The sequence below is a fragment of the Bactrocera neohumeralis genome, chromosome 5 (assembly GCF_024586455.1).
Source record: "Bactrocera neohumeralis isolate Rockhampton chromosome 5, APGP_CSIRO_Bneo_wtdbg2-racon-allhic-juicebox.fasta_v2, whole genome shotgun sequence".
NCBI classification, from domain to species: domain Eukaryota; kingdom Metazoa; phylum Arthropoda; class Insecta; order Diptera; family Tephritidae; genus Bactrocera; species Bactrocera neohumeralis.
The window spans coordinates 45,394,344-45,412,394 of NC_065922.1; the positions used below are offsets into that span (position 1 = coordinate 45,394,344).

Genomic DNA, 18,051 nt, shown 5'->3' on the forward strand with positions numbered 1-18,051 from the left:
TAACCGACTGCCAATAGAAATCGTCGGTGCTACTTAATTATGCCTCCCGAATAGTGAAAATTGTTCCCCAAAAATGCATCCTCCGTAAAACGAACTCATATTTAGAAAGATGCAGAAATAATGACGATATGCCTACATAACGAGCAAAACCTCAATAAAGTTCTAAAAGGACTCATATCGAATGCTGATAAGACGGCGCGGAAGATAGAGTTCGCCTCAGACAGAAAATATTAAATCCCGTAGCTTCTTTTGACACATACAAGCACCTCATGTTGTCCGGACCCGTTCCGGTTATTTAGACCAAACTGTCATGGGAACGGAAAAGCACCTCATAAAACCATCTGCCGTTCGAAAACGACTCGAATCCTTTAAAATCTGCTATGTAGGAGTTCTAGGTTCGGTTTGATGGTCAGAATTGTGGAATAACTAATACTGGATGCAGTTTAATTGAGTATGCTTAATTTTCCATGAGGACATGAAAAAACATCTTTCTTTGACACCGTGCCATCTATCGGATCTTAAATTTTTCTATTTTTATTGTTCGAACAATAAAACCATAAACTCCCAGTGTATTTCATTCTATCAGCTGAAACACAACGTTACCCAAACTAACTCTTTAATAATAGGAAAATTTTAGTTAAGAAAAACATACTTGTATGGACTCCACCATAAACTCTAAAGTGCTGTTTCAGAACACTATTATTCGCTGAAATTTCAAAGTCTTGCGCAGACACTCAACTTCAGACAGCCCTCTTTGAAGAAAAAGGGAAAGGAAAGTCTTCTTTATTTCGAATTTGTATGGGATATGCTTCGAAACATACATACTATATGTACTTCGTTTCAACATGCTGCATTCGGGTACTAAAACTACTGCAAAAACTTTAGCCCCTTTACCAAACTGAAACCATATTTTTTATTACCGCAAGTGCTTTTTCTGATTTTTTTCTATATAAGGTCAACATTTTATTTTCAGCATAGACTGTGGGATAAGCGAGCACACATTTTGAGATATTTTGAGGGTACAACAGTTGTTGAAAACTAACAACGAAGCGATGATACGCGTTTAGGAAGGTAGAAATGTATGTTCTTCAACATAAATATATGTATGCACATATGTATATACCAATCTATGGTTGCCATGGTGTATGGGCATCCATAAACAACAACATATTCGCCTCTGGGACTCAGCACTACTACAAAAACTCTGTGGCTTCCGAAGACATCCATACATTGCCAAACGCTTTGGCTCATTGAGCGCCACAAAATATTATTTAGTTGCGGCCAAGGTGCCAGTAGACCGTGAACAAGATATTATTTATGTGCACATATGCCATAACCTACAAAGTTTATACAAATTTCTGATATTTCTTAAGCTGCAGACATATGTATGTCTGTATGAGTAGACGATTATTTGGTGGCTCGCTTGGATTTTCTGCTGAAAATCACTGTCAAGGACAATTGAAGTTGAGAGCGCATAAAAACGTCAATGCTTTGTGGGCAGACAAATATGCAAGTTGGAAGGAATTAAGTGGCTGGGAAGCGAAATTTCTTGATATTTGTTTTTGATTTTATACCCTGAACAGGGTATATTAAGTTTGTCACGATGTTTGTAACACCCAGAAAGAAGCGTCGGAGACCCTATAAAGTATATATATAAATAATCAGTATGTTGGGCTGAGTCGATTTAACCATATCCGTCTGTCTGTCTGTCTGTATATATACGAACTAGTCCCTCAGTTTTTAAGATATCCTTTTGAAATTTTGCAAACGTCATTTTTTCTTCAAGAAGCTGCTCATTTGTCGGAACGGCCGATATCGGACCACTATAACATATAGCTGCCATATAAACTGAACGATCGGAATAAAGTTCTTGTATGGAAAACTTTCACATTTGACAATGTCTCTTCACCAAATTTGGTATAGATTTGCTTCTAAGGCAACAATGTAATCTCCGCAGAAATTGGTCAGATCGGTTCACTATAGCATATAGCTTCCACACAAACTGAACACATAGTTACTAAAAGAAATACACCTGTGAAAGGTATATTAGCTTCGGTGCAGCCGAAGTTAACGTTTTTTCTTGTTTTTTGTTATTTTTGTTTTTTAAGAAGTTGAGTGGGTCATAATTTTTGTTCAAAGTTTAGTTCTGTGTATTAATGTTTTTTATAAAAAAAATGTTCGCGCTTTATTGCATTTATTTGTGATTCCTAAAAATTAAATGATGTATTCTTCACATGCTCACTACTTTGAGTGGTAATGCTCTGGTCGAAGATAGAAGTATAAATAATTTTGAATAAACGATAATCATCATCGATTCAAAGTCAAATTTAAGGCATTTGAGTGACGTGTTATTGAATTTGAGGTTCAAGTTTTGATAGCCAGGTTAAAAAATTATAAATTTATACCCTGAACACTGCTTATTTAGTTTTCCACAAAGTTTGTGACTCGGAGTCGGAGACTCTTAAAGTATATGCACCATATACATACATATATACATAACCTCGACGAACTGAGTCGATTTAGTCCTGACCACCTGTCTATCCGGCATAGATTATTTTTCACGCCTACGAAGTGACCGATCCATTAGATTAGATAAAACAATGAGTATTTGACCGCGACCTAAAGTCTATTGTGCCCTCTCCTAAGTCACAATCGACTCACTTAGCCTCAGCCTACTGATAAATTCCAATAAACTGCTAAGTTCTATTAAAGCGACGAGATCCCTTTTTGGAAACATACTCTTCTGGAGTTTCACGCTCCATGTCGCAGAACCGGCAATTTGCATAACAAGCTAAGCCCATGTAATATAAATGCTTCTTGAGCTTATAATGGCTAGTGTAAAATGCGACAAGAAGCTCAGTTAGTCCAGATTGATTACATATTTCAACCTTTAAGGTTGTAACCAAAACTTGGCATGGTACATGCCTTTGATTTGTTGCCAATACCCCTCCCTTCCCACTCATTCATCCTTGCGGAGCAGCTCCTTTGTGAAAGGTTCGGGTCTTACCATGTTGGTGGATGCCAGTAGTCATTCGATCTCGTACACAGAGATCGTTTTAAGTGCCGCTTGACTGTCGCTGAGTATGAATATACATATCTTCGTTACGATAGTTACGTTGGAGGTTTATCTCTACGCACCGACTTATACCAAAGACCTCTGCTTGGAATATGCTGGGAAAACTTCCCATAGGCATGTTCGAACCGTCGATACACCACTTGATTGTACTATCTCTACGCAGTAGCTCGAGAGCGGAATCGTAGGGTAGCCTTGAACTTCTTAGTGAAGTTCACACTTTCGTAATGCTATCGCTTGAGAGAAGAGCCATTGGTATTTCGCCACTTAAGTCTTTAATGCGCTGGAAAAAGATTAAGTTACCTCTGCCAAATCCTTCCAAGGCATTACTCATCTCTATCTCTCTGTTCCCAAGGGTTAGGTTCCTGAGGCCGGGCAGGGACCTGCGTCTCGTAAACGGGACGATGGTCGTCTTCGAAAGTTCAGTCCAACCCCACATGACCGATCGAAATCAAGATAAGCATATTTTTATAACATTTACATATATTAGAAATGTTCTGTGATGGCTCGTTGCTGTCGATATTAACGTTTTTATTTTTTTTATATTCTTTATAATTTCCTAAATTATAGAAACATATTTTATAACCTTTTTCCGTCAATAAATCTATATTAGAAAGTCTCTAACTGTAATTAAATTAATTTTTTACTATAATTTTTTTGAAATTACTTAGCACGTCTTATTTTCACGAGCGCTTAAAAGTGCTAACAGTTGTTAAACATTTTGTAAATCATCATTTTTCAATCACCTCAATTATAAGTGTGTAAGTTGACCGCAAAAACTGGCAACTCATTAACCAATTATGGGGCAAGTGGCAACTGTTGCAACATAAAATAACAAGCGATAGAGCGAATCACGACAACGAAAGTGTATTCATACATACAAATGTACATATATGTATTAATGTATAAATATGTACATATGTACAACTAGCACTTCCTTAGTCAATAAAAATATTTTTGGCGAGAAGTAATTTAACCTGTACTTACAACACTCGTTTCTTGAGAAATCGAAAACGCTTGCCAGTAATGAACGGTAATGTGTAATTAACACGATTAAAAAAATAAATTTCCATTTAAAAAAGCGCACCCAAAGTTGTTTGTGCCAACAAGTAGCGGCAAAATTCCTCAAGCACCCCAGCTCCATTTCTCTTCGCCATACTACTTGGTCAAAGCGTTGCGCCCAAAATTTCTCAAGCCTTCTTCAAGTCACGTGCTTGCTTTCAGCGAAAAGTTTTTCATTCCTTCTCGTAAACGTGTAAGCCTTATAGTAAGCTTTATACGATTTCAATTCATATTGAACGCTTTTGTTGTCACAAATCGTTTGCGGAATTTCGAAGCCGTATTTTGAAAGAAAAAACCTCCAACCATTGAAATAGTAATTGTGGCAATCAAGTATACACAAACTTACAAACACTGTATGTATTTGCCTAAGTATGTTTCGATACTGCTCAATTCGCGGTAACTAATTTATTATGCTGGACAAACAACGCGGTGTGCTGTCTTCCAAGGGCGCGTCAATGTGGGGCCAAGGAAGAACGTGCGAGTCTGAACTGAGGCAACGCCAGGAGTTGCATACTGTAAATGCAGTTTTCTGAATTTGTGCTAGTGGCAAATACTATATTGTATGTGTGTGCATTCCAACTTTGATTTCACCGCCTTTGGTGTGGTATGTTTTGGGAAATGTTGAAGCATTTTTCCAAGTATTTCTTTGTGGAATTTGAGCGCTCGTTTTCGTAAGTATACTAATTTTATATTCTTGAGTGCTGATTTCGGTTTTTATTCATTGAATAATAATCACCACTGAATCTATGTATATTTCAACGCTCTTAGTGTGATCTTCACCCCGTTTGGTCTATTCTACTTTAATACTTGAAGACTTCCTCTTTCCAATGCTACTACACTCAACAACTCAATCTAACAAAGTAAGACTATACGATTTTTTTTGTACACTCATCTTTCGCAGAATCGTTCTCTCAAACATCAAGGGCGATTTCTTTTAGAATATTGCTATCATTCTTATTTCTATAGCATAAAGGTAAAGTAATGGGTATAATAAGAGTTTGGAAAGTTTTAATTGACATTAAAACTCTTGAACAAAGGTCACAAAAAGTAATGATTTTGTCTGACAACTCACTCGATATTAAACGGTTCTAAGAGTTCATTTAAATATTGACGTAAGGACAAGGAAAATTACTTTACCTCAAAGTAGTACGTTTTCTTATAATAAACTTGTTACCAATTATCGTGAGGGATACTTGAAATATATTTTAATTTTTCATGTTAAAACATCTGTTTCTAAAACCGACAATGTTGCCGAAGAATCATCCTCCTAATTGAAAACTAATATATGCCCTCTTACTTTATAAACTTCAGTACCAAGAAGACCTTCGATCTTAGGGTCATGTTACCTACTGGGAATATCTTCCACTTTAAGGAGGGAACAGAAATTACTGAAACCAGTATGGACAGATAGATAAATAGCCTTTGTAACCAAAGTTATGTTTCTTGAAGTTATTAGTGAGCTATCAAATTTCTGTACTAAATCATTCGATTCACCTCAGCTAGACTATGTATTATAACCGACGTAGTACTGCCATTACTAATCTAAAACATATTTCTATTGGACTAACCACAATGGCAACCCTTGTCGTATTTAGACAACAATCGCGTATAACGAACCAAAACGGACCCAAATATATTCAATTTATAGTATATTCTGCCAGCGGCTGTCAACTTGGCAGAAGTCCAGAATAAACAGAACGTACTTTGCGTTCCAAAGTAAACAGGACTTCAAAAAAAAAATAGAACAAATGGTTTTTCGGCAAAATCAATTTATTTTATTCAAAATAGTCTCCTTCTGCTTCAATACAGCTTTTTGCACGGTCCAAAAGCATGTTGAAAGAGTGTTTTAGCTCGTTGGCCGGTATGGCAACCAGTATGCCGGTGCAAGCCTTTTGAATGGCCTCTACGTCTGCATAACGCTTTCTTTTCATGGCAAATGCATTTTTCCGGAAAGAAAGAAGTCGCACGGTGCCATATCGGGTAAATACGGGGAGTCGTTAGTGGTTAAAATGTAATTTTTGGTCAAATAATCGGTCACAAGCTTCGATCGATGAGACGGATTCTGAGCAATTTTTGGTCGTCAGTCAATTTGTGCGGAACAAACCGTGCACACACCTTTCGTAAGTCCAAATGTTCGGTCAAAATGCGATAAATCGATATTTTGGAGATCGATTCCATTTCCATGAATTTCAATGATGATCACGGATTTTGACCACTTTGAAAACCTTGAAACCACGCGTGCACTCTGCTACGAGATAGGCAATCATCCTCATAAACTTTTTTCATCAATTGAAACGTTTCGGTAAAAGTTTTACCAATTTTAAAATAAAATTTAATGTTGGGTTTTTGCTCGAAGCTCATTTTCGTGCCGATAACACAAACATACTGACACTTAAAACGCAATAACTTCACTTCCAATCAATGAAAGTCTCACTGGACAATCGATAAAGATAGCAGTCGACATACAGATGACGCCACCAGGGGGCGCTAGATTCACTTTGGAACACACCTTGTATATAAGGTGTAGGACGAGCTGAGTCAACTAAGCCATATCAGTCTATCAACGCGATCTAGTCCCTCAAAAACACAAACCTACGAGTGGTACAAAGACTTAAAAGACGGTCGAAATATCGTTGAAAACATGTCTCGTTCTCTTCGACCTCTTCAACTGATGAAAATATTAAAGAAGTGAAGGATATGGTGCTTGAAAATCGTCAGGTAAATGTTGAAGAGATAGCAAGAAACCTCAACATCTCGCCGCTAAAATGATTTTGGTGCATATTTTGAGTATGAAACGTGTTCTTGCTCAATTTTTTCCGATAAAGCAGAATCTTTTTGAAAAAGAGTTTCGTAAACAGGTCTCTTTGGACATGATTGATCATGCAAAATCCGATCCCACATTCATGGAGACCATTATGACTGACGATGAGGCATGGCTTCATGAATTTGGCATGCAAACAAGTTAAAAATCATCGGAATGGAGAGAAAAACGAGCTGAAACCAAAAAAACACGCCAAAGTCGCTCAAAAATCAAGGTGATGCTCATTGTTATTTTCGATATTCGTGGTTTGGTGCTTCACGAATTTGTTCCGGAAGGACAGACGGTCAATAAGGAATTCTATTTGGTCGTATTGAGGCGTTTGCATGAGAACATGCATCGAAAACGGCCGGAATTGGGGAAGAACAAATAATGAATTTTACACGATGATAATATACACTGAGATCGAGGCACGCTAGTGACCGAATTCAAAGCCAAAAACGAACAAATGAACACCATCGAACAATCACCGTATTCACCAGATTTGGTTCCGTGTGATTTTTTATTGTTCCCCAAACTGAAACTGCCACTCCGTGGAACCCGTTCGTCGATCGAAGAGATAAACCAAAATTCGCTGAAAGAGCTGTAGGCCATCCCAAAAAGTGCTTATGAAAAGAGTTTCGCCGACTGGAAAAATCGTTGGTATAAGTGTATTACATCTGGTGGGAATTACTTTGAAGGCGACAAAATAAATATTGATGAATAATTAAATATTTTGCGTTTATTTACAATTTCCGGGTACTTTATATAATATATTGTATAAGTAAATAAGCTCCCAACAGAGAATACATTGTGTAACTAGTTTCCAGTACAAGATCGCAAAGAGATTTGTGAAATATCAGATTGCCTCGTCTAACGTTCATTATTTAACTCAACAAACATTTCCGCACGTTCCAACCCCCTTTGAAGATAACATCACCCCACCACTGTCAACAAATGCCAGTAAATAAGTAATAATAGAGAATATAAATATTGTTTACACGGGTACAGTGACTTTAAGTTAACCTCAAAGGCTGCTAGCTGCGGACACACAAGATCAGTTGAACGCGCTTTAAAGGAATAAGCCACCAGAAAGAAAAAACAAAAAATAGTAAAACGTTAGGTAAACAAAGAGAAGCCTAGAGCAACATCTAGGCAGGAGTATGTGACAGGAATTTTAAGCACTCACTCACAATTCACAAATAAGTGGCAACATTTATGCTTACAAACGAGTTTCTGACGCGCTGACATTAGCCGCTACTGTATAATATTATCCACTGTGGCGTAAGTGGATTGGGCGCGCGTAGTAAATAAGTAGTTCTTTGCCAAAGATCAATGCAAAGATCGCTGCTTACTTAGAACCCCAGCGAGCAAGATCTCATACAGCCATAGCAGCGGTGAACGTGCGCGGAATAAATTATGATTGAATGCAGAGGGAATTATAGTTAGAAAGTTACAAAGAAATTCTTGTTCGTTGGTGGGAACGACGGGCAGGAAGTACGGAGTGAGAATATGGAAAAAAATATAATATATTTATGTGCTGCACGTGCGTAGAGGTCAGTGTCTAAGGATACTTGCTTGAACAATTGAAATTCTACAGTATTTTTCTATGCGCATAATGCAAGAGAGGCTATGTAATTTTCTATATACATTAGGGTGACACTTAAACAAACAAAACGAGTTATTTTTCCCAAACTCAACCACTTATTTGTGTGATATCTTCGACTATATCGCTAACGGTATGAGAAATTTGCCAAAAGTTTGTCTCCCTATATTTAAGGATCACCCTAATTTGTAAGCTATGCATATCCGATCTACAGTGTGACTTTGTACATAATTTTATGGTTATAAATTATTAGCCTGCGGTTGGCATAAGCCTATATACACAGCCTGTATGCTGTGCAACTTCGTAAGCTTGCTGCAGAATCGTGAAAAAAATTCCATGCAGAGTTACCATGGTGCAGTTACAATGGCAATAAATAAATTTGTATCGCTTTACGGCAGACTCCCCAGCGTGCAGGAAATACGCATTAGATAGTGCCAATTTATGGCCAACATCAAATCAGGCAAAATTTTATGAGCGCAGGTGTGTGGAGTTCATAAAAATGAAACGCGCATGAGTAGAGTGTGGAAGTAGCTGGTAATTAATACGAATGCATTTTGGTTAAGAGTTTTATGCGCCTATTATAGCAATCATAAGCCGGGTGATAGAAATTAATTGCCCACAATGATATCTACTGCTCATAATTTTTTCCCTTCTCACTCTTTAAGATTTTTAATTTTATTTTTTTTTTATTATTCTACGCAATTAAGCTTGTGTGAAGGAATTTATGCATATTTTCAAGCATTCACTCACCTTGATCGAGACGACGCTCCATACGCCGCCATTGCCGCATATGATGCACCAAAATGCCAGCGGCTATGATGAAGAAGATTAAGCACGCCAATACGGCCATAAAGAGCGCCATTGTCTGCCAATCCATCGGCAGTGAGCCGTCCTGCAATTGCTGTAATTCCTCGTGTGTCAATTGCTGCTCCAAATCATAGTTGTCCTCATCCTTTCGGCGCTAGTGGAGTATTTGAAAATGAAAATTTTTATTTTAGGTTTGACTGTCGAGTCTCTAATGTGGAACTCAGCAGACAGTAAAGGTTTTCGGGGTTTCTAAAGGAAATATGCTAAGGTGTTACATGTGTTTCTTGAAGCAAAAAATAGTCAATTTTCAATAATTTTTTTTTTTTTCAAATAACGAAATGACATATTTTAAGTCACTATAAAGTTGACTTTGAGCATCTCCAAAACTATTATTCAGATCAACTTAAACATTTGGAACAATATTCTAGACATGTATTAGATAAGGTAATTAAAAATACTAGTTTTATGAAGCCCGAAAACAAATGTAACCCCTTAAGCAAGATACATATCAATAACTAAAACTGTCGAAACTTTCAATAACGGTTTTTTCAATAAGGACACTACAAAAGTAGACCGATAGGGACAGCAAACCACGCCATATTTTTTGCCGCTCTTTTGACATTTCTCTTCAGTAAAATTTGTCATTTCATCATGGAAAGATATACGATCCAACAACTAGTCGAATTTAGTAAAATTTACTACCGAAATTCGGAGTCAGTGAACTCGACTTTAAGAGCACTACGTTCAATTTATGATCGTCATAATCGTCCTGTGAGATCAACAATTGAGCGTCTAGTAGAAAAACTTGAATCCACAGGCTCAGTACAAAATGTTGTCGTGCCAATGAGACAAAGAAGTACCCGTAGTGTCAAGACTATTGCTGCCGCTAGCGCATCAATTGAGGAAGACCCAAATCAGTCTCTCACACGTCGTTCTCAACCGTCGGGCATCGCTGTAACTTCGTTGTGACGAATTTTGCGAAAAGATTTTGGCCTACATACTTAAAAGATCAAAATGGCGCAAAAACTGAACCCGCTTGACCACCAGAATCGTCGTATGTTCGTGAATTGGAAAAATCATCATCAGCGATGAGGTTCATTTATGGCTGAATGGCTTCGTCAATAAACAAAATATGCGTTATCGGTCAGGCAGCAATCCACACGCACTCCGTGAGTCACCATTGCATACCGAGAAAATGACGGCTTGGTGTGGCGGCGGTGTCAATGGGCCGTACTTCAAGACCGGCACGTTACTGTTAAAGGGAATCGCTACCGCTTTCACTTTTTAGCCCGATGTGAACTTGAACAATATGTGATCACAATCGATTTATTGCAAACCAAGTTTGGTGAATATCTTATCTCATGAAATGGTCTAGTACTCGGTTGTGCGATTTGACGCAGTTAGACTATTTCCTGTGGGGCTACGTCCAGTCTATGGTCTATGCCAACAAGCCAGCAACGAATGATGAACTTGGTACGAATATCGAACGTGAAATTGCAGCAGTATCGGTCGATTTGTGCTTGAAAACCGTCGAAAATCGGCTTCAGCGTCTGGACTTCTGCAAGCGTTTTTGTTTTATTTAAAAATACTTTTGTATCGCTCTTATTGAAAAACCCGATATATGTAAGTATTCGTTTATATGTCGCCACCACTCAATCGGCTAGAGGACAACTTCATAGAATTAAAAACAAAATTCTTTGCTTATCGTCATCGTAACTGAGGCGGTTGAGTACGAAATCTGCCCAGAATACCAACGTTTCGATTCCCGTCCCCGTCATAAAGTAAGGTTATATAAAAAGTTTATGCTAACTGCGATTATTGATCCTAGATTCGGGCAACAAATGCAATTTTTCGAATAAAAGTGAAGTCATCTGGAATATTCCTTAGCACTAACTAACGATTTTCTCGGCTCAATACATATCTACCAAAATTGAAAATTGATCAGTTGAAACATCAACTACTCACCTCCTTCCAGTTGGGCTCCGTTTTCGCCAGCACCAACCAATCGATCTTCAGATCGTAGATGGAACCGCATATCGTGTCACATTGAAATTGACACGGACGCAACGGTATCAGACCGTCCTCGCACACAGTACACGGAATACATTTGTCCTTTACTGGGTCCCACCAGCTGTTCCGGTCGCAGGGTGAGGCAGCGCAGAAGGAACATAGCGTGGCGAGCAGCAGCAAAGCTGTGATGTAGGTGAACGCCGTGGAAGAACTACTTAAGCTTTGCGCAATCACATTGTACACTTGTATTGCGGGTGAACTTAGCATTGTTGTTGTTGTTGTTGTTTTACTTAAGTTTCTATTATTGCTGCTGCTGCTAGTATTATCATTGTTATTGTTACTCATATAGCTGTTGTTATTGTTGTTGTTATGATCAGCGTCAGGTAATCAGCGTCAGGTGTGCTATATGCGTAATTGTTGTTGTTGTTGCTAATATTATTATTGTTGTTGTTGTTGCTTTCTATGCAATTACTGCTACTGCAATTCGTTGTATAGTTGCTACCGCTGTAATTGGTGTTGCTGTTGTTGTTGTTGTTATTATCATCACGCCTTCTTCTTCTTCGTCTGCTATTCGCTGTTATGGCCTCTATGCAATACTGGCGCAAACGCCAACTGATGCTCTCCGCTTGTGTGTACATCGTATTAAGGAGGGTCGTCGTGTGCTGTCGGGTGTTGTTTGTTGTTGGGCGGTTATCATTAACATTACTCGTACTTAAATTAGGCATTGCCGCTGTTGTTGCTAAGTGTGTGTGCATAATGTTGTGGGGTGAAGGGGTACGATATGTGGGCGTGGTCGTTGTTGGACAGGCATGTGTCGTCGTGGTTCGAGTCGACATTATCTGAAAGTAGAAAATGAAAGTCATAAGTATTTTATTTATATTTTTACAATTATATTTAAATTTTTTGCAATTGCTTTCCAGAAGGAATATTTTTGAATAATGTTAACAGATTTTTTTTACCATAATAAAGCGTTTAAATTTAAAATTTTATTAAATTTCGATTTTGAGAGGCCCATCTAGTGTGAAATGGAAAAACAATTTTTTTTTTCCATTTTTCGGTAGGTTATACCTATAAAAATAACATAGTAAAATTGTAAATCGATGTCTCAAAAAGATTTAGAGTTACAATCTGCTCAGTGTAACCGCTCAGTTTAATCAACTCCATCAATATAACCTATATATAACCTTATAACCTATATGTAACCATTTAATAACCATCAATATAACTAATATATAACCATAAATATAACCAATATATAACCATTTTATAACCAAAACTCAAATTTTATTACCGTATGATTGGTTTCTATTATATCACTTTTCCTTCGCCTGTCAACTTATGAAAAGTTATGTTACGTTATTTTATATTTTAGGTGACGATATGTAATAGTCTTTTATTGATTCTCAAAAATGCCCTTTAAAGCATGTAAGAGATTTGCACTACAGTACTAATGCGGTAATTCTTCATAGTATAAAACTATTTCAGGGTGAAAATTTCCCATGAGAGATACACAAGGTTATACATATTTAGCTATTTCTTTATTTATCTGCTCCAATGTCGGCGAAGTAGTCCTCATCGTATATACTATACACAAAACTATTCCATGCATGTTCATATGTAGTTAATAGTTCCATCCATTAGCGGCGTGCAATTTCAACTCCAATTCTGCTATTACTCACGCGGAGGGTTGTCAATTGCAATGCGTTTAGAATGCGCTGAAAATGGATTTTCCCAGAAGCATTAAACAATTTAGTGTCGGCATGATTTTATATAGAGTTGCTAAGGCAATTGGAAACTCGACAGATTCTTGAGGCGATTTTGAATATTTTAGAGACTATTCTTTTTGAGATTTTAACCTCAAACAATTTTCAAAGAATTAGAGTTGTTTTGTTGTACATATTTCTTAAAACCTCATTTCTTCTTTTTGCAAGATGCTCTATAAATTGCCTTTTGCTGCCGAAGGGTGTCCGATAAGTAACCGCCTACCCGCCTGAGATCTCCGCTGTCGCAAAAGAGCTATCGACCATATGGTCTTCTAGGCGGCTACTGTCAAAATTTCAACTTAATATGACTGGTAGACTTGTTCGGACCGTGTCTGGCACAGGACATGTCTGCGGATTTTATAAAAATGAAAAGGAACAATCTCGGTTGGTCATTCGCGTTTTGTTCTTGGACGACAAATCGCGTAGTGAAAAGGGCGCTTACATGAAATATACGGAGACTGTACTCTTTTGATGACGACCGTCAAGATATAATTTACTGAGGACCGCTTTTCCAAAAATTTTGCTTTTGTTTGTAGACCAAGTACATATCAAACAAATGAAAAGTTTCACCAAATCAGCAAGATATCAGAAGTTTTACCTATAAAAAATTTTGAAAATCTAAAATTCAGAATCCATTGGCGAAGTTCCGATAACTCACTGAAGCCACAATTGTAACCTATAACCTTTATCTGACTATAACAACTAGCTTCTCAAGATTTAGAGCAATTATAACTAAATTCACAGAGTACTAATGAGAACCTACTGATAATATTTCCATGGCAACCACGGAGCTTAACTATCGCAGCCGCTGGAGAGTTTAAGCTTGGAACACTACTTGAAAAAAGAACTGAATTGTATTTGAAGAAATCTTAATTCTTCTTTGTATACAAAAACGACTTTTGGTTTCGAAAATATTTATATTTAACCTTTCTGTGTAAGCTTCTTTAACATAGACATCGCTTACGCGCTTATAGCCAAGTACAGCGCGCCAGTCGTTCTTCCTTTTCACTGCTTGGAGCCAATTGAAGATGCCAAGTGTACTTCTCCACCTGGTATTTCTAACGTAGTGGAGGTCTTCCTCTCTCTCTGCTGCCTCTGCTTCCTCCGGCGGATACTGCGTCGAACACTCTGAAGTGTGTTCATCTATTCGGACGACATGATCTAGCCAGCGTAGCCGCTATCTTTTAGTTCGCTGAACTATGTCAACCCACTGCGGTGTTCGCTGTTGGCAATGCTTCCGCTAAACCTTTCTATTGAAAACTCGTAACGTCGACTCATCAGATGCTGTCATCGTCCATGCCTCTACAACATATAGCAAGACGAGAAAGATGTGTGACTTGTAGAGTTTGGTCTTTGTTCGTCGAGAGAGGACTTCACTTCTCAATTGCCTACTCAGTCCGAAGTAGCACCTGTTGGCAAGAGTGATTCTGCGTTGGATTTCGAGACTGACATTGTTGTTGATGTTAACGCTGGTTCCAAAATAGGCGAAATTATCGACGACTTCGTTGTTATAACTGCCAACAGTGATGTGGAGGCCAAGTTGCGAATGCGACGAATGGTTGTTTTATGACAGGTCTTGCCCTCGTTCACTATCAGATCCATTTGCTTCGCTTCCTTATCCAACCTGGAGAAAGCAGGAACTAACTACGCGGTTGTTATGGACAATGATATCGTTGTCATTGGCGTACGCCAGCAGTTAAACACTCTTGTAGAAGACTTTCTCTATTCAGCTGTGCAGCTCGAATTATTTTAAAAAATCTGCTAATTTACATATTTTATTAGGATTGTTGGCAACTCTGCGCCACTACAAAGTATCAGCGTTTGAATTCACTTTAATTGCTCATTTAATACTTTTGCTGCCTATGGACTGACCGAGGGTCAGCACAGATTTGAACTTCAAGCTAATAAAATTGACTCATGTACATGACGCTAAATGTTCACAAGAAACACACGAACTAATCCACTAAATCGAGTATACACATTTGTATATATATAAATCTAATTTTTGATGTCGATTATATATGTACATATACATATAACCCCTCTATGTACAATGCATTAGTAAGCATGCTACAATGTAGTAAATATAGTACTTGTAGAAACGTGCAATGTGATTTGACTTCTTCTAAATTAAGATCATTCCTCATTCTACGGATTATGCAAAAGTGAACGTCTGCTTGTGATAGAGAAGTGGGTCTGCCGTCATTAGGTCATTTCACTGGATAAGAAACTGTAGGCGGCGCTAGTAAAATTTATATAAGAAATGTGATAAAAGATGTGATCTTCAAAAGAAATTTATGACAAAACGGAGTTTCTCAGAAAGGGTCTGCAAATATTAGCGGTTTTCAAACAAACTCGCAAATATTTATTTTTGAAAATGTAGTACAAATGATAAGTTATAAAATTTTTAGTGTAAATACAAAATGTTTGCATTGAAATAAACATTTTAAGTTGTTTTGCAACAACAAATTCATGAAAAAAATCACAATATTTTTTTTTCCTGTTGTCACCCCAGCTAAAAGTCAGCAATTGCACCAAGCTTACGTACATACATACAAACATGTGTATGCACATAAGCACCTCCTCTACATATATTTATTGCACATACTGTATTTGCTTAGGCCGCTTAACGCTGATAAATGCACGAGCGCGCACTCAAACGCGCAAACAAACAAACAACGGCAAACCCGACAAGTTGTGTGCGCTCCGGTCATACGCAATCAAAATTATTTGCATACACATTTATTTGTTTCTCTTTTTGTTTAGCCTCGCATGTTTTTCTAGCATATTCCGTGGCTGTTTTTTTCACGTGTTGTTTTTGCTTTTATCCATTTCCATGCCATTTCCACTGGTGATTGCCGGTCGCGCACGTTGACCAACGCCGATCGCGCGTGAAATTTGTAAAATTCATATTTCTAAGCGCGTAACGTGCGCTAGTGTTCCTGCAGCAGATACAGGTTGGTTCAGAAACAAGTTTTTCATTTGAAATATGCTGGTGAGGTTTAACTAAGAAGCTCTTTTCGTTTTCTGACTTTATACATTATATATGGTGGTTAAACAGTCAATACAGTCAAGTCAAGTAGTCAAGAAGGTAAATGGTTAGTGAATTTTTAAAGGCCAAATCGAGCTTGACAACAAGAAGACGTTCTAATTTTTTTACTCGGAGAGGAGAGCATTAGGTCTACAATACTAGTTTTTTAAGGATTTTATGAATTTTTTATCAAGTTAATTTCGGTATAAAATTTAATTTTAATTTTAGATAATTATAATAAATTTTAATTTAAAATTCATATAGCACTTTAATTTTTTACGGTTTATTTTGGTTGTCGTATAATTTTTTTTTTTAATTTTTTCGATTAATTTTCTTTATTTGTTTATGTTACTTAGTATTAAATTTTTTTTCTTTAAATGTTTTATTTTTTCAATGTATTTTGTTTTATTTAACTTTATTTTAAATTATTTTAATTTGTTTTATTTTTTTCATTTGTTTTTCTTTAATATAATCTATTTTATTTTACCTTTCATTATGTTTTGTTTTAATTTACTTAATTTTTCTTTTTATTCAATTAATTTTATTTTAAAAACAATTTGAATTTTTTTAATTAATTTTTTTTTTTACTTTTTTATTTATTTTTTATTATTATTTCAGTTATTTATTGTATTTGATTTTAATTTACTAAATTTTATTTTACTTTATTTCATTTCATTTTATTTTAATTTATTTTATTTAATTTAATTTTATTTTATTTTATTTTATTTTATTTTATTTTTTTTATTTTATTTTATTTTATTTTATTTTATTTTATTTTATTTTATTTTATTTTATTTTATTTTTTTTTATTTTTATTTTATTTTCTTTATTTTATTTTATTTTATTTTATTTTATTTTATTTTATTTATTTATTTTATTTTATTTTATTTTATTTTATTTTATTTTATTTTATTTTATTTTATTTTATTTTATTTCATTTTATTTTATTTTATTTTATTTTATGTTATTTTATTTAATTTATTTGATTCAATTTTACTTAATTTTTATTGACAACTTGTTTTCGAACTACCAATTACATGATCATAGACAAACGTGCGTTTTCGTGCATTAGCGACTTTGTGATTTTACTCGTGTTTATGCCAAACTGTCCACTCGTTGTCTGTTGTCAATATGACAGCATATCATACTTCCGTTTTGTAAAGTGTGCGCACAGTGGCGTTGTTGACACTAAATAAATGGGTGCTTCAACGGTTTTGATGAATATGAATACCCAGAATATTACATGATCAATCAATCAGAAAGTAAACTCGAACTGTGAAATGCGTAGATTGCGGCACGTGTCACAGGCTTTGGGTTTATCTCCCCGAACAAACACCAATAGCGATCATTGGACAAATAAAGCATACATTGTGGCGTAAATATGTATGATAAAATTTTATACATTAATAGAATCGAAAGGAGAGATCTAGCGAGTGAAATCTTTTCAATTCTACGTTGTAAACTTTTGTCCAGCAGTTGAATCGCAAATATATTTTCATGATGCTGCAAACGGAAGAGGTAACGTCTGCTGAATTCTTTGTTTATGTTCTTTACAGTGGAGAACTTTAGATTCCGGTGGAAGGCATCGTTTCTCACATAGAAAGGAGCCCACACTATCGTGTGCAGAACTTTATTTTGAAAAGCTTGAATTCCTTTTATTTATTATTATTCTTCAGACTGAGGTGAAATCTTGGTCTAAGGAACCAGTCTTAGTTGAACCAACTTTAATCTTAGTTAAGTTCTTTTTATTTTTACGTGATCTTTTCAAGTACGGTTCTTATCAATTGCAATCCCCAAATATGTTTCACATGTGTTTGTTGGTAACAACTGACCATATAAAGCCACTTGAGAGCAATTTTTGTGCTTGAGTGTATATACTACTTGTACGGACTTTTCGGTGTT

The 18,051-nt window shown here is 36.3% G+C and overlaps 1 protein-coding gene across 1 annotated transcript in view; it reads right to left on the reverse strand.

Annotated features, from left to right (window-relative positions):
- Positions 1-18,051, reverse strand: part of LOC126758962 (tumor necrosis factor receptor superfamily member wengen) — a 65,753-nt gene that overhangs the window by 22,030 nt on the left and 25,672 nt on the right. Inside the window, 3 exon segments of the mRNA XM_050473460.1 lie at positions 9,289-9,499; positions 11,311-11,733; positions 11,736-12,194. Coding sequence (XP_050329417.1) covers positions 9,289-9,499; positions 11,311-11,733; positions 11,736-12,191 — 1,090 coding nt within the window. The 5' untranslated portion in view covers positions 12,192-12,194.